Source organism: Grammomys surdaster, unplaced genomic scaffold (assembly GCF_004785775.1).
Source record: "Grammomys surdaster isolate TR1022 unplaced genomic scaffold, NIH_TR_1.0 168, whole genome shotgun sequence".
Taxonomy (NCBI): Eukaryota; Metazoa; Chordata; class Mammalia; order Rodentia; family Muridae; genus Grammomys; species Grammomys surdaster.
Genome location: NW_021604616.1, coordinates 2,508,135 through 2,534,581, shown reverse-complemented (window position 1 = coordinate 2,534,581; position 26,447 = coordinate 2,508,135). Strand labels below are relative to the sequence as shown.

General features: G+C 39.0%; 1 protein-coding gene across 2 annotated transcripts in view; it reads right to left on the bottom strand.

The window, feature by feature from the left end:
• Window positions 1-26,447, bottom strand: part of Arhgap18 (Rho GTPase activating protein 18) — a 162,114-nt gene that overhangs the window by 18,108 nt on the left and 117,559 nt on the right. For both annotated transcript variants that reach the window (XM_028766460.1, XM_028766461.1), the window contains exons 8-12: window positions 22,177-22,254; window positions 20,404-20,563; window positions 18,696-18,778; window positions 12,316-12,522; window positions 10,525-10,665 (exon numbers count right to left, since the gene is read on the bottom strand). In XM_028766460.1, the coding sequence (XP_028622293.1) occupies window positions 10,525-10,665; window positions 12,316-12,522; window positions 18,696-18,778; window positions 20,404-20,563; window positions 22,177-22,254 (669 nt within the window). The remainder of the gene's footprint in view (window positions 1-10,524; window positions 10,666-12,315; window positions 12,523-18,695; window positions 18,779-20,403; window positions 20,564-22,176; window positions 22,255-26,447) is intronic.

Genomic DNA, 26,447 nt, shown 5'->3' with positions numbered 1-26,447 from the left:
CAGGCTGCTCTACCTTTTGGACCATATGATCCAGCAGACATAATGGTATTTGAGGTGTCAGTGGCAATATCAATAGAATTGCTGTTTGGCACCTTTGGCAGGTCCCTATAGATGAACCATAGAAGAGACCTTTGGGATTTTGAAGCAAGACCATCATCTACAGACAATTTTCCCTTTGAAAAATAGCTTCGGGCTAGCTATAGGGGCATAGTGGAAACTGCACATTTGAAAATGGGCCATGAGTTACCATGTAACCTGAACTGCCCAACATGATCTGGGAGTATTTTTTGACTCATAATTTTTGACAGCAGCAATCTATAATCAATTTATATAAATACATATGTATATATTATAGTAGTAATATATTATCAAAATATATATTTCAGTAAATATATATTTTAGCAATTACATATATTATAGCTATATATCTTCCATTTGATACATACATACATATATATGTACATACACAAACACACACACACACCCATACACACACATACACACACAAAATGATTGGGCCCGAGCTGATCCTGAAAGTACAAGCAAGTTACATGAAGCAGTCACCCAAATGCCTATGGTTTCTACTACCATTACACTGCTATCTATGGCTAGACATCTACCTACAGCCTCATGAGATGTACCCTATGATTGGTTGACTGAGAAAGAGAAGATTATGGCCTGGTTCACTGATGATCCTACACATTATACAGGCACCATCCAGACGTGGGCAGCTGCAGCACTGCAACCAATTTCTGGGACAACCCTGAAAAACACCAGCAAGAGAAAAACTTCACTGTAAAGATAACTTTGGGCAGAACACACGGTCACACATTTTGCTTGGAAGCAGAAATCACCAGATGTGATTCTTCACTGATTCATAGGCTGGAGCTAATGAATTTGCTACATGGTCAGGGACTTGGAAAGCACATGATTGGAAAACCGGTGAGAAAGACATATGGAGAAGAAGAATGTGGATAGAGCTCTCCAAATGGGCAAAGGATGTGAAGATACTTGTAAATGTGAACCAAAAACAAAGGTGACTTCAGCAGAAAAGGAGTCCAGTAATCTAGGAGATAGAATAACCCCTTCTCTGGACCATCAGCGTCTCTTCCCAACCATCCCTGCTGCCATTACCCAATGGACCTATGAACAAAATGGCCATGGTGGCAGAGATATAAACTACTCATGGGCTCAACAACATGGACTTCTACTCATCAAGACCAACTTGGCTACAGTTGCTGCTAAGTGCCAGATCTGCCAACAACAGAGACCAACACTGAGCCCTAGATATGACTCAGGCATCTTTATGGCACCTAAAGGTACCAAATATGACACTTCCACCCAGGGTGAACAGCCAGTGACCTTGTGGAATGTTGACTGCATTGGACCATTTACTCCACGGCAAGGGCTTATTCTTTTCATGGATTTCCCTTTCCTGCATTTAATGTTTCTGCCAAAACCACTATCACTGGGCTTACAGAATGACTTACTGCCCCTCTCCCTGTTCCCCCCCCACCCCCATCAAGGTATTCCACACAGTATTACTTCTGACCAGAAACTGACTTCACAGACAGAGAAATGAGACAGTGGGCCCGCAATCATAGAATTTACTAGTCTTACCCTGTTCCCTACCATCTTGAAGTAGCTGGCCTGATAGAATAATGGTATGGCCTTCTGAAAACACAGTTACAGTGACAATTAGGTGACAGCAGCGTGGAGGGCTGGGGCAGGGTACTTTGGAAAGTAGTATATGTTTTGAAGCAGTTTCTACTATGTGGTATGGTTTCTCTCATAGCTAGGATCCATAGGTCCAAGAACCAAGGGGGTAGAAGCAGGAATAGTTCCACTCACTGTTACCCCTCGTGATGTCTTAGGGAAAGTATGGCTTCTTCTTGTCAAAACTTTAAGTTCTGATGGCCTAGAAATTTTTGTTCCAGAGTGAGGATTGCTTCTCCCAGGAGATACAATATTTCATTGCCTTGAAAACTAACTTTCCCCTGGCCACTTTGGGCTTCTGATACTCTTAAGTCAACAAGTTAACAATGTTTGGAGGGTTGAACCAAATTACCATCGGGAAATTGAATTGCTTCTCCACAATGGCGGTAAGAAGGATTATGTCTGGAGTGCAAGAGTTCCTTGGGGCATTTTTGGTGCTACCATGGCCTATGATTAAAATCTAAGCAGCATCACAAAGGGAACAGTCCCTTCAGGAATAAATGTATTGGTCACTCCTCCTAGAAAGAGTCAAGATCTGCTCAGGTACTTGCTAAGTGCAAAAGAAATACAGGATGGGTAGTAGAGGAAGGTAGTTATAAATACCAACTAAGGACCAGCTTGCAGAAATGAAGATTACAATATACATAAGAATTTCTGTTGTATTTTGTTAAGAATGTATTTGTATAGACATTTGTGCTTTCTTTCCTCGATTACTTTTCCATGTAGTATAGCACCAATTAAAATATCAGTGGTTTTCATATTTAAGTTTAAGAAACCAAAAGAATGTTCCAAAAGGGACACTGCCACCTATTCTAAATTTATAGTGTGCTTGCAGTTGTTCAAGGGATAGTTGTATTACATTAGGCAAAATTATGAGCCAATTAAATATATATGTTATGTAATATATACATATATATATATATTATGTAGTATAGTTATAACATTTTGGGTATAATTTCATTTAGAAATTAAACATGACATAAGGAGACATGATTGTGTATCATGTTGACAGGGGATGGACTTGTGATGGCTATTCTTGGTTGTAAACTTGACTATATCTGGAATTAACTAAAAAGTCAAATGGCTGGGCATACCTGTGAAGATTTTTTTTTCTTATTTAAATCATTTGAAGTGGGAAGACCCATTTTTTTTTTTTTTCTGATAGGGTTTCTCTTTGTAGCCCTGGCTGTCCTGGAACTCACTCTGTAGACCAGGCTGGCCTCGAACTCAGAAATCCATCTGCCTCTGCCTCCCAAATGCTGGGATTAAAGGTATGCGCCACCACTCCCTGGCCAGGAAGATCCATTTTTAATACAGATATTTTGATGTGGGAAGATCCACTTTTAAATCTGAGCCATACCTTCGGGTGGCAGCCTATATAAAGGACATGGAAGAAGGAAGCTCGCTCTTTGCGTGCCTGGTCTCCCTGACAAGTCTATTCCTTCACATTAGAGTCTACTTCTTCAGTACTTAACAGTGAAGTCCAGCCTTGTGGACTACTGCACAAGTACTGGACTCTACTGTTGGTAGACAGCCACTGTTGAACTAGCTGAACCACAACCTGTAAGCTACTATAATAAACCCCTTAATATGTATTCACTCTGTAAGTTCTGTTCCTCTAGAGAACCTTGACTAATAAGAGGGCTAACAGCATATTACACTGGGGAGCAGTCTGCCTTTGAACAGAAGTTGTCTGACATACAGCAGGTCTGCAATAGGTGAGGACTAATGTGTCATTCAAGCTCAGTTCCCATGAGCTTACAGTGTAAAGAATGTTAATTTCCTCTGTATACCCACACTACTGTTAAGAGAAATGTGTTCTCAAATAGTCCTCTCGCATATTACATATTGAGCTAAGGTATATTTAGAGAAATCTGATTGTAGTTCTGATCTAGTAAAATAAACCATGATCTTTTCTGCTTTTTCTGTCAGGTGTAAACATTACATCCTTATAGGTTTGTCCTCCAGAACTTTACTGTACAATCATAAGGAGACATTCTTCTTCCTTAAAACACATTTGTATGGAAATCTGACACTTTTAGTGCTACAGAAAACCCTTTATCATCAAAAGAGCAAATTAGGAATAAAGATTTCTTTAAAAGGTCAGATGTAATATATACTTTAGAAAATTAACTGAGGACATTTTAGCAAAGTATCTTATCCAAAATGACATGTGGATCACCCTAGTGTGAACATCCAAAACCAGGATGTGGCAATAGAAAGAGATCTTCTGTCTTAAACAGCGCTCCAAATGTGGTCTTTGTTATGAGAATGCCTTTAACTTCAGCCTGACTCATAGATTCAGAAAACATTAAGGGTTCTAATAGTTTAGGGAAATTGATCAGCACTTAATTCACAGTGAAGTAAGCCTTAATATTTTTCTTTTTTTGCATAATATTTTTATTCTCTATTTATGATTGAAGTGTGTCATAAAAATGAAAAAAGAGTGTGACATAGTTTGAGTTGATTTTCTACATGAGTCTCTGAGTTAAGCCAGACTCTGTTGTCCTGACCTAAAAAGTAAATGCTGGAACTGATGATCAATACCTGTCACAATGATCAATACCTGTGATGACCTTCTTAATGAAACCCCAGGTGAACACCTAGGAAAGATGTGGCTCATGGGTAAGCCACCAGAGTCTGCGTGCTATTCAGCAGATTCCAGCATCCTCCAGCCCAACTCCCTACACTGAAACTCTTACAAGATTGTCTGGGGCTTTTTGGAAAATTCACAAATACTTCAAACCAGAGCTCTGCTTTAATGTCTGACACCAGGCCATCCTGAGTGAACATCGAAGTTAAGGATACCACGAAAACTTTCATTTCCTGAGCCCATGTGACCAGAAGTGGCAGATAACACCAGGGATATTGGACTCCTACAGCCCACACAAGCTCAGAAAAGTCTAGCTTCACTCTGGGAGGCGAGCTGGGACAGCAATGGAAGGATCACGAAAATCAAAGACTTACGCTGGAAATGAAGCCTGGGAGCTTCAGCTATTTGTAGCTAAGTGACCATCAAAGCTGCCCCTGCATGCTCATTAGATAGAGGCCATCTGAGGAGTTACAGGTGTGGGGATGGGATGTCTGTGATTAGCATAAGAAGACTAAAGTGGGAAAAAGTATGCAGAAGAGGTAGGAGGGAGAACAACACCAATCATGCTGGGGTTCGTATGCTATTGTTTCTACTCTTTCAATATTGGAGAAGACACAGTTTTTAGAGTGCAATACAGTAGGACTCTGTTTGCCTTAATAGAGGGTCCCATCCTTAGCTCCCTCCTCCCTCCTAAAATTCGTAATACAACGAAATCTATAGGTTTACATACACCAAAACTATATAGCGAGAGCAAGATCTCAATAAGTTAATTGCTAACAGAAAATAACTATTTCTAATGGTCTATAACTTTGATAAGTATTTAAGAACATTCATGTTCATATCACTTAGTACATTGCAGTCATGAAAACATTTGTCTTATTAGGTGAATTAAGTATTATCTTATAACTTGACTCAAAGTACTCATTTATCTAGTCAAGCTTATCTTAATAGCATGAATGTCCAGTTGTATATGCTTAGCTTTAATAGCACGCATAGTATCTTAAAAAGCGCCATTCCAATCCCTGGCTACCTGGCTTTATTGTCAGGATCTGACGATGTTCCAGAGTGACATCATTGACCTCTCTGCAGCATTTGGTGCTTCTAAATCAGCACTTCATACGTCTGTTCTTCTTGCCTGAAATTCTAAGACAGTATACGTTGTTCATGTTTCTCTCACTATGTAAATACCAGGATACCTTGGGTCTGTCTTGCTGTTTTCTCACCTTGACTCTTTCTTGAGTTACACAGCATTCTGTGGCCTCGAGTACAATTTCTAGGCTAACTCCAATGATGTATCTGAAGCTCTGAGTGACCCAAGAACTGCAACCCTCCCCTAAATAGGCAAATCTCACAAACAGAATTCAGTCTCATTCCATATCCATCCTCCGATACTCCTAATATTTGAGCAGTAGCCAGATTTCTGACACCTGCTAGTTCTTGTTCTGAATCTCTTTTTCAACTGGACCTTACCCCCTACCCAGGGTTATTTTAAAAGCTACCTGCAAGTCATTTCAGACTATCAGCAACACATTATAAGAACCAACACAATGATATCTACACTCTGGTAATCTGTGGAAATATTGAGGAAAACGGTAAGAATTGGTAGATTTTAAAGATAATTGGCCTTGAATCCCAACTCTTTTCTCTCTACAGAAGATTCAAGTTGCTGCTTAAAATATTCTTTCCTTATCTGAGAGAACTAAGACAACGTACCCTAACTAGAGAAACAGGATTTTAAAGTAAGATATTTATAAAATCTTTAGCAATGTGCCTTATTCCAGGTAAATGTATACAAAATTTGGGAGTTGGAGAATTTAGCTCAGGGATACAGTAGTAAGCACTGGGTTCTTTCCTCAAAATTAGAGAAAAAAAAATCCCAATTCCCATCCCTCACAAGTTTTGTTTTCTACTCTTCACTGGTGTGACTTTTATTTTATTTTTTACTTTGTGTACTTCATGATATGCAAATGTTATGTCAAGTACATTTTTATACTTCATGATATAAATATACCATGCCGTATCTAATTAGACACCCCTTTATGATCAGAGTATTTTCAAACATGGCTAGACAAAATGTTGATGCAAGTAGAAGAAGAGGTTGAACGTGGTTAGGAGCACTTACTGCTCCTCCAGACTACTGGAGTTCAGTTCCCAGCACCCACAGAGGGAGGTTTACAACCACCTGCAACTCCAGCTCCAGGAGAGCCAACCCCTTCTTCTGGCCTACACAGACACTTGCACACGCATGCTCTGGCACACAGATATAAATGTGATTAAAAATTTGCTTTTTTTTAAATCAAATAAGCAGCATAACTTTCAGATGGTCGCCACATGTCTTTAAATAGCATGTTCCAATGTATACACTTTAATCAGTAGTGTCTCTACCAAAGCTCATTGTATTCCCTAGACTGTCCCTTACAAGGCCTGACCCAAAATACAATACAAATGAGTACACTAGAGCCTCAAGTTTGTCATAATTCCCATTGAAATACAGAATCAAGGCATGGCTCTGCCTTGACCCAGGTCCTGCTTTCTCACTGGCCATGGCATGCTGTACACCTCTCTGGCTGACCGAGGTCTTAATTTGCCCTCCAAAATCACTTAAACATCTATCCTTAGCTTTAGATGTCTACCAGACTTCACATACTCAACAGATCTCATTTTGAAATTAAGATCTTTCCTGTTGTTATCTTAATTTCTCATCTCACAAATTATGAATTTTGGGTCAGTAATTTTCTGTCTTTCTTTTTTTTTAGACAGTTTCTCTGTGTAGCCCTGGCTGTCCTCAAACTCAAGAGACCTGCCTGCCTTTCCTGCAGTCATTCTTTTGCCCTTTCTTTCATTCTTTTACAACTCATATCATTTTCAAGTAATGAATCCAAATGACTCTAATTTTAAAACACATCAGGAATCCAACTACTCTTCTACTGATACTGATACAACTGTCCCTTAGCTTGATCTAAGGACCTCCTCCTACTTTTAAGTACCACACGTATTTATGCCTTTACTCAAAATCTTACAATAGCTTCAGTTTTGCTTGGATTAAATTCAAATTCCAAGGCTCTATGTGATCTATGCTGACTGCCCTTCTGACCTCATAGCACCCTGCTGGCAAGCTGGTGTCCTACTAGCACGTTCACACCATGCTAGTGTTCAAATGCCCCCAGCAAATTCTTGCCTTATGACTGGCTAGACTATTCCCTCTGCCCAGAATGAGCTTCCTGAGACAGACACAGAGCTCAAACTTCCGTCATACCTTTGACAATGAATAACACCCAAGCTAACTACGGTAAGATGGCAAGAGGCTCCTCTCCAAATTCCTCTGCTTGATTTCTTTCTTTCTTCCTTCCTTTTTCTCCTTCTTTCTTTCTTTTTTAATATTTTTAAGCCAGGCATGGTGGCATATGCCTTTAACTCCATAACACTGGAGGCAGAGGCAGGTATATGTCTGTGTGTTTCAGGCCAACCCTTATTTGCATAAGGAGCATCAAGTCAGCTGGGGCTACACAGGGAGACATAATTCTTAGTTCCTTGTTCCTATTTACTTTTGTAGCTGAAGAAAATTGAAATGGTTATTTTTGATAAATGATAATCAGTATAAACAGATTCCCTAGGTACCATGGATTGGAGAGAATTTAGAGGTAAGATGAAATTATGATACATGTATTCATCAAGAAAATTGCTCCAGGTAAGATGGTAAACTCAATGAGATAAACACTTTGTTTGTTATAGTCACAATATTTTGTATTAACACTAAAGGGGAGTGCGGGTGCCCCAGCTCAGTGGGTAGTATGATTAGCATATACAAATCCACTGGGCACTGCATAGAAGCTGTGCATGGTAGTGTTCATCTGCAATAGAGATCTCTGGGGTTGAGACAGGATGATCAGAAGTTCCAATTCATCTTCTGTTATTAGTGAATTTTAGGCCATCCTCAGTTTCCTACATGATTACATATTTATATTTTCTCCCTCACTACGTCCTTCCTTCCCTCCTCCCTCCCCTGCTTCTTCCTACACACACACACACACATTTAAAGCATGGCCTACTCCACATAGTAAAATACCATATAATCTACTTATATTTATTCATTTTATATTTCCTTTACTCAAAAATGTCCCCATCCGTGGTTAATAGAGATGGTCTATTTTGCCCAATAATGTCTTTCAAATACTCAAGAACAGTGTAAGTGGTAACATGACTAGTTGCCTGACGAATGAAGACTGCATTTCAGGCAGTATCCAGCCATACCGTTTAGGGCCTGGGCTGAACATGAAGGGTATTTAGCAGAAGAGTCAAGGAAGAAAAGTGATAAAGTACAAGGAAGTGGGGGTGGGGTGGCTCACATTTCACTCAAAGGGATCGGCTGCAGGGCTAGCCATTTGTTGGACAATAGCGACCTCCTATTGTCACAAAAATCTAACCTAAAACTTCAATTTTTGATTTTTCATTTCTAGCAATGGATGGATGGATGGATGGATGGATGGATGGATGGATGGATGCTTTCACAAAAAATAATCCAGACACAATTGAATTTCATCTTGTGCATTTGTTCTCTCTTTTGTAATTTTTTCCTATGCATGTAATTCTAAGATACCAATATAACTCTATGATGCCAACTTGAAAAGTAAATTTCTGGAATTGAATTAAAAAAATCTCAACCTAAAGGATAGGCCAAACCAGGCTCCAAGTGTGGGGCTGTGACCCTAGGAACACCCTCTGTGGTCCATGCTTCTTTCTTCTAGCAGATATGAGTTGTTTTCACAACTAAATTTAAGCCCATCTGAAGCCACCTAATGTCTGCTTCCTGCTTTGTAGTATATAGTACCTGGGACAGGCTTCCATAAAACACACACACACACACACACACACACACACACACACACACACACACACACACATACACACACACACACACACACACACACGTTAGTCTAAGCTACCCACTTCAATATAGGGTGGGAAAACAAGCACCAAGCTTGGGTCTCTTTGAATATCTAATGGGGGATTAAGACTCGGTATCTTGGATCAAGAGCATTTTGCTAAATATCTGATTTTTTTCAAAAAAGGAAAGGTCAGTTTGGCCTCACTTAATTTGAACAGCCAGGACTACAAGGCCAGTGACTACTTAATGCTGTTTGAGGTAATAGAGCATTCCAAAGTGAAAGAAAAATTGCCTGTATCAAATACTTTCTAGTCCTATTTTAAAATTAAGCTCTAAAACAACTATAAACAATATTGATAATTTCCCTTACTTCTATTTTGTATCTTTTAGAGATACTTACAATTGATTTTTAAAACATTTTTACGTTTCTAAGAAAGTATTATTCGTGAGAAAGAGAGAGAGCTACAAATAAGTTTAAGCCAAAAAAATATTACTTTGGGACCCTGCCCCCACCCCCCACCCCAGTAGACCATAGGAGAAAAATTGGACAAAGGCTGACGACTGTATTTCCCTGGTTTTCCACAAGATGTCAGCATGTAACTGAGCAACTTCAGTTGGGGTGAGGGGTGTTTTCCCTTAAGAACAATAGAAGGCCTCTCCCTCATTCTGAGAGCTGCCACCAGAGCTTTGTGAACTCAATTCATAAATATATTTTCATGCATATTTCATTATCATAAAAATGATTCTTAATATATCCGTACACGAGTTTGTAAATAATGGATCTTTTATCTTAATTTTCTTCTCTACAATGTAAATTAAAATTATTCTGACCGAATTACAAAGCTTAAATACTTTTCATGGGTCTAGGATTGCTCTTCAGCCTCAAGCTATCCCCAGTCTCTGTGTGAATTCTTATGGATGCAGCTTAGTGGAGTGCTGAGAAATTTCACTCAGTATATGTCATAAAATCAGTGAGAATCTGAACTATACAAAAGGTGTGTGTGTGTGCGTGTGTGTGCGTGTGTCTGTGTGTCTGTGTGTGTGTGTGTGTGTGTCTGTGTTTGTGTGTGTGTCTGTGTGTGTGTGTCTGTGTGTGTGTTACTATATGGAACATTGAAGGTAGTCTTTGCTTGACATTATTCCTTCATTCACCATTACTAAACCACACACTGAATCCTAACACCTGACCAATTTTCAATATTGATCATTTAAAAAAAAAAGAAACTGGTCCCCTTCACTTATATTATTACTGAGGCCCAGTAAACAGGAGAATGCCATACAATGGAAGGACTTCAGTCATGATAACTATGAACCCTCATGATTTGCTTACACCATTTGCAGTTTTATCTTGCTTTTCATGTTTTTCCCGGTCATAAGCCATTTTCTTCAGCAATTTCTTCATGGCTTTCCTTTCCTTCTTTTGATTCTCAGTATTCTGCTTCCTCACTTGGTTTACAATAAATTTAGGGATCTGTAAAGAAAAAAAAATCCTCAGCTGGGAGAGGAAAAAGACACACAACCTTTTAAAACTAAATACTTTCATTTTTTTTTCTTGTTTTTAATTTCAACAGGATTAAAGGTTCTGTTTCTGAAGACTAAGCCATTTAAATGTACCGTTCATTAACTCTATGAAAAGAAATGAACCATGAACCCTCTTAGACCAGGAACAGGGCATCCACTTGGATAATTTACCACCCACTGTGCAAAGTACCGAAAGGGACTTTGTGAAGTTCAAGGACATACTGGCCTCTCCACAACATGATGTCAACACAGGAAGAGATTCTCTGAGACCTTTTGGAGGCCAGCACCTCTGCAGCTGTTCCTTAGCAACCACCTCCCCCCAGCTCCTCTGCACTATCTAACCTACAACCAACCACATGGCCTGTGCTGTCGGAGAATAAAGAAGTTCACCCATCAACAAAAGCCAAAAATTGTTAGAGGTACTCCTAAAGATATACTATCCTTCTAAAGATAAGGGAAAACTTATTCTTAGAAATTCTATTAATATCCAAATGTTTTGGGTCATTAAAACGTAACTATAAAATAATGTTGTTCTTAAAAGACGCAGACATGATAACTGAACACTAATATATTTAAAATAACCTGTATCATTTGCCTTTTGATAGAATATAAAAAGCCTCTGGGGAGTATCATGTTACATTTTTTTCAAAATATTGAGATTAGTAGAAGCTCACATTAAAGATTAAAATTGTTAATATAATTTGGTTTGAGACTTCCTTATTTCATTTTTCTAAGTGCTTATAATGACTCTGTTTCTCTGAAAAAAAAATAAAAAATAAATTTCCCTGAAAATGAGACTATAATCAACCAAATCCCTTATCAACATGCATGTTGATTATCTGTCAAAACTTAAGATCCACCTAAGAGTTAGGCAAAAAAACCAAGCTCAACACCTCAGCGATCAGGATGCAGACGGTGTATGGCCCTTTAAATAACAGTTCTCAGGAAGATAAGGGAATCAGGAGAAGCCAAGACAGTGTTTGCACTTTAAAACATGGCAGCCTGAACACCAGGCCAAGGGGAAGTAGCTGTTGGAACTACAGAAGAAAGACTGTGAAAGGCACACTCTCTTGACCTAATTTATGATTTTAAAACTAGAAATTGACAATGCCTTCCTTACCTCTGTACTCACAAATGCACATACAGTGTCGTTTTAAGCCATTAAGACAAAAGAGAATATTGCTTTTTAATGTTACCTTCATAAAGTTATTTTCATGATTACTATGACCAATTATGCTAGGAAATTATATGACCATTATTGCAATTTTAAAACAAACACCTCATGTTTTTCTAATGGCAAGCACCTAGATCTAAAGTGCTGTGTATATACAAATATGTGTGCATGTGCCCATGGGTCTTAGGAAAGGGATGTTGGGAGAAGAGAAAGAGATACTAGAGTATATGAGAAAAGGGTTATGGACAACATATAATAAAAAGATAAAAAGAGAGTACCACTTGGAGGGTAGGAAGAGAATTTGCCAGAAGGAATGTAGGCAGTAAGGGCAAAAAAGTCTAATGGCACATATGCATTTAGCTGTCACTAAGAAACCCAATACTTCATACACTGACATAAAAAATTAAGCTGAAAACATTTACTTACTGTCCATAGAAGTTTCTGGTACCTAATCAATAAGTGCATGACATTTGCTGTCCCAGCTGCCATTTCAAATTCTCGTTGTTCACTGGACTTCAAGCCCAGCGCGTGGCACATAAAGAGATTTGGGGCCATGACCATTGCCACATTCACAGCTGTCATCTTGTTCTTCTCTTTGTTATCTATGACTCTTTGGAGAAATTCAAGCAAGGCCTAAAAAAAAGATGACCAAGATTTCTGTCACACATGGAGCTAGGCAGTTAAGGTGCTGTATTATACAGGATTTTTAAGTCATTTAAAATTGAGCATATTTAACTCTAAAAGGCCTTCTGAAAAAGTCATATGGAAGCTGCCTATTATATAAGCTTCTTAGAATATATTCCTGACATACAGAGTTTAAATGGAATTACCTTGAAGAGGACAGCATCCCTACTAACCACCACAGGGTACCCAGGATCAGGGATGAGCTACCTCTTTTGGAGTTGTTGGTCAACAGTTATTTCCATTGCTCTTGATTATCCTTTAGAATTTAACAACATAAAGACACTGCTTGAGACACCACATACTTGAGAAATCACGTGTGGTGTCACTTGAGACACCACACATAGAGACATCAAGATAGTAGTGACCTCAAAGTTTCATCCGCACCTGCTAGATTTCATGGTGCTGGACGCTGCTATATGTGCAACCAGAAGAGGAAGGTAGACATCAATTCTATCCAGCTGTGAACTCTGTGAACTACAGTAGTGACTAGCCTGGCCAGATGTGCCCATTGGAGTACTTAGTGGCACAAATGCCATGGCAGCAACCAACCACTTTCTGATTACCCACAAGAAGGAAACTACACTTGTCTCCATTATCTGGGACAGGACCCTGTGGCTACACAGATCATAGACCATAGTGAAGAATCTACTACTATTATTGTGCTAAAAGAAAAACATATTAGACCAACTCTTCATGATTTACTACTATTTCCATAGACTAGCACCACTCTTAAGCCTCATCTGAAAAGCTTATTCTTGAGATCGGCAATTAAAACAGAGACCCATAACTGACTAAGTTGTAGAGCAGAGGGGACTACAGAATGTTGAGACCTAAATTCTGTGTATCTATATCACAGGCCTTCCGCTCAAGGCTGAGGGATGGAGAGACTGTAAAAGCCAGGTGGCAGATGACTACAATAAAATAGTGTTTACTGGCCACAGCCATGGAGCTGCACATATGAACTCACAGTACATATGACAGAGTGAGTGAGACCTCCGCAAGCACAAGCCAGTCAAACCTCCCTCATGGAGAAGTAGAAGGAGTGCAATGTCACGTGTCTAACAAATCAGCTTCTGGCGTTTGACAGTACCTAGGAGGAGATCCAGAACTGGTCTCACTTCCAGGAGTATGTGGGCTACACAAACCAGATTCAGTGGTCTTAAATGAGGGGGGAAAGGACATAAAGTTGGGTGGGTAGGGAGGTGAAGGTAGATCTGGGAGGAGTTAAGGAGCTGAAATAAAAAAAAACATAGAAATTGTAAGGAATTATAAAAATATTAGTAAAATAGTTAATAATCTTAATTATCAAAGAATCAAAGAGAATCTTTTGAATAATAAAAGTGTGGTTTAAAATAAAATTAGTGAGGAAAGAAAAAATTTAAAGGGAATCTGACTTGTGATATACCTCATAAGGTAGAAGATTTGACTTTAAGCCTGTCAACCTGAGGTGAGTCATCAGAACCCACGTGACAGAAGGAGATAACCCACTAAGAGAAGCTGTTGTGTAAACTTTACATATGTTCCAACACAATGCACCCACACACATAAACACATAAATAAATGCAAAAAAAATAAATAAAACTAAGCAGTCAGGGCAGCAGAGGGCTCAGATGGTAAAGTGCTGGCTATGCAAGCATGCAGACCCGAGTTCGGTTCCTCAAACCCATGTAAAAAGTTGGGTTAATCAGTGTATTTGAAGAGGCAGAAACAGGCTTATTCAACAACCTGCCTGGCGAAATCCAGTGATCTTTAGACGTCAGTGAGAGGCCATCTCTCAAAAAACAAGGTATTCAGCTCCTTAGAATAACACCCAAGTTTGACCTCTGCCCTACACAGGCACCTACACTTGCCCTGTGCATGTGAGCTATGCATAACCACAATCCTCTATCTATACCCAACAGACTGCCAGCAAAGCTCCTGAAACAGACTGACAAAGCCCCAAATGGTGTATACTTCTCAGGAGGCTATGGCACTGGACAGTTAGGGCAGAGAGTGTGTCGGGCATGGCAGACAGACGTGTGTGTGCAGATCCAGCCCTCAGCCTATAAGGAGCTGCAGAGCACTAGAAAACAGTTTCAAATAGCATATAAACATTCCCAGGTTTCAGAAAGTGGTAATTATTTCAACTCAAGGAAGGAGGGAGGGAAGGAAAAAAAGAAAGAAGGGGGAGGGAGAGAGGAAGGAGGTAAATGATAGGAAAAACAATGAAAATAAAGGGGAGGAAAAAGAAAGAAGGAATAGACTGTCCTTGAGCAAGCGTCCTCCGCCTCGGTTTCATTTGCACTAGGAGACTCCAGAGCCTGCTGGTACAAAACCTAAACAAAATGAGCTTTGTGACTGGAAAGAAAAAAAAAAGAAGAAGTTGTAAAAAACTGATGGACTTGATGAACCGGACCTCTGGGCGGGAGGTTCTTTTTGCCTTTTCTTTTGAATTGATTTTCTCCAGAGTAACATTAGCTGCACATGCATTTAAGGCTTGCAGCTTAGGCAGCAGCATGCTAGATATGTGTTAGAGATCATAGGCACTATGGCCACTCCAGTGTCCACATGAGAAAATTCATCTGTTTTAAAGGTTATCACTAAAGAGTGCATGACCAGGAAAAGCTGCAGGAGGAATTTAATTACAGGTCTCTATGACTTCTGTTTCTGGACTCTTAACTATGCACACAACCACATTTTGATAGCTAACCTAAATAGGCTAGACCAATTTGGAAGGAAACAGATGATACTGCCCTTTTTACAAGATTTCAGAGCAGAAACCAAAACCTAAAACAAAAACAAAGACTAGATTCTAATGCTAAGAGGATGACCTGCGACACGTTTAGTTGCAGTATAGACCTCAGACATTTGAATCGAGCTAAAGGCAAAGGCTTTAAGACCTAACAGCAAAATTTATGTATCTAATATCTGCGACAGTGCTCAGAAAGCTAACTTGTAATCCAAGCACCGTGTTGTATTGAAGCAACATGTTCACAAATGAGGACAAAAGATTAATTGAAGTTTAGGAAAAAATATTTAATTCTGTTCCTCAGAGACTAGAATGCTTTCTCAGGGACCAAGTGTATCTCTTTCTTTATGAGCATAAATTACAAAGATTAGATAATTATTTTAATTGTGGTGTGCATATGCAATAAGATTGTTCAAAATAATACTAGTGGAATGCCAGGGAGAGGAAGGAAGAAAGAGGAAGGGGAGGGAAAAAAAAAGGTTAGTTAGTAAGACGTTGGCTCAGCCCTTGAAATAGTGACAGTAGTTTCATGTATATGAGCAATGCAATGTTTTAAGCCATTATAAACAATACTGAGAGCCCGGTGAGAGGTCTGACTCCCTGTAAACCTACACTTGAGGCCTGAGGCCCAGGACAGTAGCTACTCCTTAGCGATGAGTACTTAACGGTTTGTTTTCAATAGCTCCTTAAAAATTTAGTCCTATGTAAAATGAGAATATTATCCTTCTAGTCTTCAAGGAATGTGACAACATAGATAACCAAGTTTTAAAATGAAATAAAATCAAGTTCAAAAGAAAGAGGCAGAGCGATGGCTCAGCAGTTAAGAAATGTGTTCTTGCGGAGGGACCAGAGTTCAATTCCCAGCACCTGTGTAGGGTGGCTCACAGCCACTTGTAACTCAAGCCCCCTTCTGGACTCTGCAGATACTCATATGTATGCCCCCTCATTAAAAAAAAAAGAAGAAAAAAAAAACAAAATTAAAATCTTTGAAAGGGGCTTGGGGAGGCTGGGCAGGTGGCTTAGTGTTTAAGAGCAGTTCCTGTTCTTGTAAACCTGAGCTCAGTTCCTAGTGTTCATGTTGACAGCTCATAGCTGCCTGGAACTCCAGCTCTGATGCTCTCTTCTGAACCCCAGAAGTACTACATATATGTGCCCCTGCATACATGCATTCCTGTACACACACACACACACACACTTAAAAAATAAAAATTAATCTTTAAAAAAACCTTACAACTATACAAGATCTAACTGTGGGCAACTACTATTAATATAGGCCCTTTCCTGGTGCATATAAATAAATCTCTATTGTTCCAAGTCAAATATAAGTACAGCTCATTGATCCAATGGGTGAAAACCTGAGAAAAATGCAAGGTTGAAATGAAGTAGTCTTCCCAATGGCTTCTGTCATAGTCCATCTCCACCAGGATGTACTGCCCCACCCTGACCTAACCCACAGCTTCACCCTTGGGTGATTTTTTCACAAATAAGATGGCAACCTAAGGAGTGGGGCAAGGAACAGATAAGGAGAAGGAGCTCACATTTGCTTCCCCGAGTTAAACATACAGTCTGTCTCACACTTTAATGACGCTTCTATTAATAGGCTTGTTTGAAAGTCTCATCAACACCAGCTAAATAAGTAAAGTTACTAGACTATATCTCAAAATTTCACAAAATAGCATGTTCATATTTAATCATAAACTTACCCTTTCACCCAAACCACACAATAGTGTTTAGCTATCCATATATACACACCATGTATAAGCAGAATAGTAAAAGAATATAGACTTGGAAGGCCAATCCAAAGAAAGGCTCTGGACCCACATTGCTCACTAGCAACCACAATGGAATTCCCTTCCTCTAACGGGTCTTAAGAGCTAAGGGTCGATTTGAACTCATGGATCTTTCAGGTTCCCTTACTGAGCTCATTCTCATGGGCCTGTCACAAAAGCAAGCACTTCAATATGTGAGAAAAGCATGTTCCTCCCCTTTCTGTGTTGGGAGACTCTGTCAAGAACATGGTTGGCCCAACTTTATCCTCGTCCAATATTAGCCATAGTCTGCATACTCCTACACAGCCGTTTCGCTATCAAATTGCAAATAAATTGCTCTAGGGTTGGCATGTCTCAAAACCAAACCCAAAGATGCCTTCTGAAATTGTACTGACAATCCGAAGTACGAATCTGCCTCTGAGTGAAGGAGCAAGTCTTTGGAAGTTCTCCTGTGGTGGACATTCTGTGTTTTCTGTTGTGTTCACAATGTGCCTTGTCAAGTAGAGGAGAGAATCCATCCATCTTGTAGCTGTCAAAAGCTGTCATTCAAGTCACAGTCAGTACAGGTTCCCCACCCCCCTTTGGAGACAGGAGATTATGTTTTTCTTAGCTAAGGTTGACCTTATAGCTTGGGGCCCTCTTGATATTGAGTGCTAAGATTATAGACATGTGGCCATGTGTGCTCTTGGTGTATGAAGGACCTTGGATACACTTGCTATATAAGGTTATATGCTAAGTAAGCACTCTATTGACCATGCCACAGCCCCAACCATTAGGGAATTTTAACGAGTTGCAGAAAAAAAAAGTTTCAAGACTTAACAACTGGTGGGTTTGGTTCCTTAAAACAAAATTTCTTCATGTGAAAATTCATTTTAAACAGAAAGAAATGTGGAAGACAAAAAGGCAAAGTCACCACACACACACACACACACACACACACACTCCATCCACACAAAGTCAACCTAATTATACAATCAGATTAACACAGCTTCTGAATTTTTTACTATCTTTTTTGTTTGTTTGTTTATAATTAAACCCTATGACTACATGATAAACTTTCATTTTATTTTTGAAGTCAGGGCCTCACTATGTATATGTGCCAAGGCTGGCCTCAAACTTGACACTTTCCTTTCTTAGCCTCCTGTGTGCTGAGATTAAAATATTACAAATGCTGCAAAACAACCTGGGTGCTGGAGAGTTGGCTAAGTGGCACAAAGCATTTCTTATTGCAGGGGACCAACATGGGGAGGCTCAAAAGCACATAGACCTCCAGGTCCAGGAACTCTCAAGCCTTCTTCTAGCTACTACTCTAGCTACTACAGGCACCTGCACATACACTGAAGCAGACAAGAAGACAGACAGATTAAACACATGCACACATACATGCACATAAATAAGCCCTCACACACATACACGTAAAAATCAATCCTCTTAAAAACCCTTAGTAACATTGATAAAATTAGCAACCAAGCAAATTAAGTGAAAGGCGACCTCTCAGTGTCGGCCCTTAAAAACATTCTTTTCCATTTCAGATGAAAATTGCTATTTCCAAAATAAGCACCATACTGTTTTTCCACAAATAAAGAGAAATCAAAGGGATGTTTAGTGTAAACTCAGAAGCTGACCTTCAGTGTGTCTCGGTTTGCATCAGGTAGAAGGATGACAAGGAGGTTCAAAGCCTGCAATTGTTCCTTTTTGGTTGGAAGATCTGTAGATAGATCAAAGAAAATATGAAAACTTTAGGGAACACTTTCCTTTCTTTTTTTTTTTTCCATTTTTAAAGGGGAAAAACAAAGTTATTTGGTGTAAACATTCCGGTGAAAAGCTAGACACGATGACTGAGCAGCCAGCCTCACCGGGAGCGTTTGCTAGAGATCAGAGCAAGCAGCTGCTCAGAGCACCCTCAGTCCTAGGATGCTAGCTTCCAACTGTGATTACATGACGAGCGGCCCTATGTTTGCAGACATACAACAGTGATTTGGAAATAATTCTAACTTCCATGTGGTAATTACCCTCCAATGAAAACATAGAGAAGATCAGACTGCCCATGAGATGCTACTCACAGGGCTTCCTGAGCACTGAAGTTTGTTTCTTTTAAATGTCAAGGGAACAAAACACAAGAGGAGAGTCTATCCATTTTGATAGGCATAGGCAAGTCAGGGCCTGGAACACAGTAAGGGCCCAATAAATGCGTATGGCACAAATGAGAAACCAAACAGCAAGCGAAGGTTCCAGGAAGTTTACGCCATTATCTTTGGTGCCTAATATCCAGAGATTTAAAATCTCATCAGGACCACTTTGTCGGCCAGCAACAACATATATCCAGGATATGCATTCTAAATAATGGAAATTAATCATTAAAAATATTTTTAACAAAAGGTGTGGGGTTTTTTGTGGATTTTGTTTTGGGGGGTTTTTTTGGTTGCTTTTTTTTTTCTTAAAGAAGAAACTAAACAAGTACTTTAAATAGCAGTGTTTGTATCTTCTTTAGATATTTTGAGGGCAAAAGTTATAAGATAACTTAGACACTTAACCCAAAATTGCACACCTAACATATAGCATGTGATGGTGCTAGTGGGCACTATATCTCTCTGTCATTGTTAATAACGATCTCATTCACTCACAAAGTGTTCTAGTTTGGAAGTTAAAGATAAAATTACTTGAATATCATTACTGTACCGTTTCCTATCCTGGTGGCCCCTAAGAGTAAATGAGGCAACCACATCACTATATAAACCTAGTAAGATCTCCATATTCCTTCCCTGGAAAGGTATCAAGATTTATTATTTATTTTACTTTGGAGTTTTCCAGAACCAGAAAATGGACAAACACCAGAATTTTGCAGCCTTTTACTAATGAGGCAACAAAGCACTAGGGTCCCATCCTCCTATAGAATTCCAGATTTACATTCTCTGGAAATAGACATAGATACAAAATCTCTTTGTGTTTTTATAGTAAGTACTAATCTATAGCTTCTCCACTGTGTGTTGTTTTCAACACTTGGCAAGAGAAACACAACAGAGATCTATATGACTCATGCCATTAAGGGAGAAACTGGAAGTTTCCAGGTCTTAACTCTAGATATATTGTGTTCTTAAAGGGGCACACGACTAATCTTTACCTGAAGATAATATACTGTTATGTTTACTTAGACACGTATATGAATGAAAGGAAAGTAGTATGTGGCATCTGTGCAACCCTTGACATCCGTGAATCAACATGTCTAAGCAAAGCACGTCTGGTAGCGTGATACCTTACGATGACAGTTGTCACTGAGACAATTAATGTGGGTGGAACTCACTCCCAGGCTACTTCCAGGTAGAAACCACTTACTCTGGACAGCCTGGAAGGCTTTGAGATACTCCATGGTCAGCAGTGGCTGGGGCAGCTCTCTCAGAAAGAGCTTCAGCAGGCTGGCAGCATCATGCTGCTTGACACTTTCCCAGTTGAAAGTCCCCTCATAAAACTTCACTTCTAGTTCTTGGCAAAGATTCTGAATGACACAAAGGGAGAGAGAAATTATCAGTAAGCACATTTGTTCCCTATTGAGAGTGTGAAATGTTTTTCACCTCACAAGATTTCTAATCTGTAAAGAGTAATAATAAATAGTAAATGTCAATGTTTTTCTGTTACACACAAAAAACGCCACTCTCAACTCTGACTGTCCTTTACGTGAAGAAATTACACCCAAGGTTAAGAAAAAAATTTAAACATTTTAATTAGCTAAGGTTTAATTAAAACATCAGTTAAAATCACTTTCCCCTCAGCATGTAACCTAGATGCTACCATTTGTCATTTTAAAAAAAAACAACATTTACAATTCAAGACAAATGTTTTTAAAAGCTATTTAGAGGCATATTACATAACAAAACACACAAATCCAAATCTTACACAGTCGTTACCTCTAATTTGTTATCTCTGAGAAATGTAAAGCCAAATCCTCTGGTTGAGGAGTCAAAAAATATATAAAGATACCTGCATTCCCTGTACCACTGTTCTGCTGCCAGCTCAAGTTCACACTGCCAGTCCATGCAGAACGAGGAAGCTGAGGTCCTTCACGTCACTATGAGAAGTGCCAAACCTTCTACTACTGCTGCTACTAAGTCAAGTTAGTTTGTGAGTTCTATTTTTCAAGATTTATTTTTAATGGGGCATAAGACCAATTATGTCAAAAATACTTCCAAGTTTCTATTACTGGAGCCACTTTCTCAAAGCATGGTTTGTGGGTTTTGTTTTGATTTATTTTGCTATGGTGCTGGGGGTGGAACCTATGCCTCTTTATGCTAGGAAAGTGCTCCACTACTGAGCTCCATCTTCTCCAGAAAAAGTAAACTTACCATGTTTTCTCCTAACAAAATCATATATATATCCTAATTTGTTTTGGTAATTGGTGAGAAACATGGATGATACCTCAGAAATTGGGGGTAGAGTCAAAGAGAAGTGAGGGAGGAAAGAAAAAGGAAAAGAGGAGAAAAAATGGAGAAAGAAGAAATGAAGAGAGAAAGATGAACACTAAATGAGGGAAAGAGGCAAGAAAGAGGAGTATAAAACAGTCAGTGGCACAGGGAGACCAACTATGACCTGTCAATCATTTACAAGGGGCTGGCTGCAGCATGATCCGGCCTATGAAAACAGAGTGGGTGGACCAGTTGACACAGTTGAATCCACTTAACTGCCCTTTGTAGAAATTACTCATAGCTGTTTCTTCTGTCAAGGTCATCAACTGTGTGGCTCTTGTCAAGAGCCTTCATCTGCTCCCACCTGAAGTGCTATGCTCCCTTTCCTTTGAAAATCAAAACTCAATTGATGTTACTCATCCTGCCTATACTTCTCACCCAGCTCCCTACTACCTCTGAGTCATAATGTATTCTTACTCTCTCAGGATTATAATTGGTGATGTGGGGATTTGGAAAAATAAAAACTTATAGCAAATCAGAAAGAGTTTGTAGAGAAACAATAAACTGAATGTTCAGACATGTTATTGTTTTATTTTATCACCTCTGCTAACAAGAATAAGGGGTGGGGAGGCTAAGTTGCCCTTTAAAATTCACAAGCATAATTAAGCAATAAAATTGCACATTAACAGAACTGAAGCGTTCCAATTACCTTGATTCTCATGGCTGCTCCTGGTATCCGTAGGAGGCCCTCAGTTTCCAGACCGCCTTCTTCAATGCGAGAAATCAGCTGCGGATAAGCCAAGAAACATGTTGATCTTGGTCTTTGTTAACAGGTACAGTTTAACATCTGTCCCCCATTGCACTAAGCGAAAGCTGACTCCGATGGCATGCACACTGGATTGAATGAGGTTGTGAGTGGTATGGGACCAGCATCTTCAAAACTATACATACAAAAACCTGAGTTGTAATTTGAAAAGGTTTGTCTTTTTCTCCTTTGTAAAAGAAATGTATAATTTCACACGACAGCTGGGGCTCTCCACAGGATCAGAGAAAAGATGTTCACTGTGTAAAAGCAACTCAGAACACTAGTCTGCTTTTCCAGCAACATGCATTGTGCAATCAAATAAATGTCATACAATTCCAGTATTTGCACACTTATGTACTGTATTTAATTTGTTTCAGGAAACAATATTTTTAAATGAAAAAAAAAAACCTGTTGCTGATATTCATTCTAAGCTTCTGGTGGCAAGCTTAAAGAAAAATGCTTTCAAAGAGGGCTTCTAAGTAATACTAACACCCAATGAAAGAGCACGAACCTAGCTCAATGATTCCACCAAAATAAAATGAAACTGTAGCAGCCATGGGGCTGTAGAAATGGCTCAGTGGTTAAGAGTATGTACTGCTCTTTCAGAGGACTCAAATTCAGATCTCAGCTACTGTATAGTTGCTTCACAATTGCCTGTAACTCCAGGTGAAGGGGGATCTGCATGTCTTTGTTCTTTGCAGACATCTGTATTCAGATGCACATACCCACATGCAAATACACATCATTTTAAAACTGAATAAATATTAAAAACTATATAAAATCAGTCTAATAGGGAATATTACAGAAGCAAATTTTTGTTAAAAAGCTGTGAAGAAGATGAGGGTGTGCCCCGTGTCAGGGAGCTTCCAGTTGGGAAACTTGGGTCTCACATCCCTTGGACATTACATGGTGGAGCTTACAAAGGACAGAGCATCCTCTGCAGACATAGGGAAATCACTTTCCACCTCCTCCTCATGAATACAAGGCAATTACTAGCAGTAGGTGCTTCTTTCCTGCAGCCCATCCCCCTTTCTCAAAAGTCTTCTGCTTTATGAAACCCAGACATGGCATCCCTGCACCTCCAATCTTAGTTAAATGTCCTCTGCACACCTTGGTCAAGAAATCCCCCAGGTGCAAAAAAGTATTTGAAAAAGAATGTTTTCTTCAGGAGACCCTCTGTTAATGATGCATCACACTCCACAGACCACACAGAGCTCACTATTTCCCCTTTCACATAAGAGTCTGTCTGTTAGGAACAGTGCCTAGCATGCCGTGGCCTCGCTTCTGGACCTCTGTCCTACAGGTTTCAAATCAGGTATACCAAACTCAGCATGTGGATCCTAAAGTGTTGGTGACTTTTCCCTAACCACTGATTTTGCCCTAGCCAGGGAATCAATTTTGACCAGGAAACCCACTGATACAGAGAGATTCAGAGTCTCAAATTCTCCTAAGAATACATTATTGGGTGAGGCATCACTGGCCAGTCAAAGAAGTATATCAATTTTTAAAATTCAAATTTTCCTAGACCACATTTTTCAAGTACCACTGCAGAGGAACTCAAAGTAAAAATAATTACGAATTATTTGAGATTAGAAGGACATCATTCAATAAAGTATTTCATACCAGATAATAAAATGTTCCATGTACGACCAATTTTCATTTTATTTTTCCTTATAAAGTATTTGCATGCCTTATTAAAACATCCAATGGAATGCAGGTTGCTGAAGTCAATTAGGTTTTAGCCATCTACACTTTTTACTTTCATTAAGTACAAAAGAAAATTACAAGCTTCAAGACAGCTAATTGAGATCCATTTCTGCATTCTATATTTGAATCTTTTCCTAGTGGTCTCTAGTGCTGGATCCCATCCATGTGTTTCTCCTGTTTCTCATTTTGAAAATCACATATCTTAGCTACATTGTTAATTAGCTATATTATTAGCTTTTATATTAACAGGAAACATAGTCCAGCTTTCTTTTAGTTTTTCAGAACTAAAATAAACAAAAATAACTAGATGTAATTGTGCTATTTGGCGAAACTTTGCTGGTTCATATTTGGTGCTCCACAATATTTCTCAAATTGTGTGTGTGTGTGTGTGTGTGTGTGTGTGTGTGTGTGTGTGTGTTGAATTATAAAATGGAAATAAAATCAGTCTTTTTTGGCACAACACTGACTTGGGGGATTGTTGGGACAACAAAGATATTGGATTTGAAAATTTGATCAGAAAATGCACTTTTTACATAAAGTGAACATTTTTCTTCTAAAAAATGAACCACTGTTGACAGTTAAGACAAACCATTGCTTGCCTCTGAGGGACAAAGAAGAAAAGGAAAAGGCAGAGCAAGAAAAGTAAAAGGTGAACTGTTAGGAGACAAGCTTTGGTTAGTGTTACCTAATGAACATTGTCCCTTCAACCTGAATGATGAACACTCTGGAGTCAGGGAGCGAACTGTTTCTGAAAATCAGGTGTTTCCTCTCCCTACCCTCTTTTACAAAGTTGAAGGGCAAACAATGAGTTGTGGGCCAATAATCAAAAGATGCTTCTCACAGCACATCACTCTGGTTTATTTATTAAAACACAAAGCAAATGGAAACTGGTGAAAGCTACCTTACAGTCAACTCTTTAATAGCCCCTTTATTTTTAATATGAACAAAACTGAAATACTAATTCAAAATAGTAGACAGCCAGTCTCTAAAGTCTTAAAAAATTGTAAACTAACTAACTAACTAATTAACTAAATAGAATAAAAAAAATTGAGAAAAGAATTTTTTTTTTTTTTTTTTGCGAGAGACCATGAACAGTATCGGGCTCCTGGATACAGACTGAAGCTTCACTGAACCTAATATGAACCTAAGTTCAATAGACTTCTCCATGTTATGAGAAGCTATGTATGCCACCCTGGTTAGCACTGTAGTGCACAGAGGTTCAGTCAAACACTAGTCTAGAGGCTTTAGTGACAATATCTGTTTAGAAGTGACCAACATATAAATCACAGGGTTTAAGGCATGCAGGTCACCCTCTGTGGGATAGTGAACCTTCTCCCATCAGGTGAAGATGCAAAAGTAAAGCCAGAGGTTTGCAAACAGACTTCCTTCCTCAGGACTGCAGCATCAACTCTTGCTCAAGTGGCTCTCATGGTATCTTGTTCCACATAGATCAGATTTGCTGGACCCCATTAACTGCATGAATAAAATCATTAAAAGAAACCTTTCCACATAGATATAGGTATAGACAGAGACATGGGTATAGCTGTAAGTATAGATTCTATTGATTCTAGAAGACTTGACCTAAGGAAAATACTGCAGAGATATAGCTTTAGAATCTATATTTTTATAGTGACTCCATTTTCAACATTAAAAAAGCAATGGAATATATAGTCTCCATTCTTTATCTTATCTGAATAACTGTTATGAACTATTAATACAGATCCAGATTCAACAAGCCATGATAGAACAACTCTACAGAATACTCATCAAAAGACATGTTAGATACAAGATACAAATAGGTATAGAGACATAGACTTCTATTTATTTTTGCAGGATTTAACCTGAAGCAAATACTGTAGAGATACTGCTTTAGAATCCATCTTTGTGTAGTAACTCCATCCTATCAACATAACAAAAACAATGGATAAAGGGCACGAGGAGTGGGATAGCAAGTGGTTAACATGGGTAGTAACTGACAGGGAACAGAACAGTGAGTACCAAATAGACTGAGCCTTACGATTGGCTGAGTCATGCAACTCAAAAACATCTCTAGTGTCCCTAGAAATTACAGAAACCTATATGCTGAGGCTTGTGCCCAGTATCTAGAGCTTGGATAGTCCATGACTATTTGGCCTTCCTTCCTTCCTGTGTTTTCTTAGATGTTATCAAACGTAATCTGTTCTGCACAATGATGGCTCAGACGTTGAGCTGAAATTCTTTTTATTGCAACAGATAATCCTTTTATGAGTAACTGAGTGGTGAGTCCACAAACAGCTTGATAGTTTAGCAATCATTTTCTAATTCTTCTTTATGGTTTCTTTGCCTACTCTGCACGTAGGCGCTGGTAAATTAAGTTGGACATGCCTACTGCAAATCGGAAACCTTGAGAAATACATACACACATGAAATATTCATGAGGATTCAATTCCCTAGGAATTTATCCACAGTTCCTGCTCCTATGTATTATA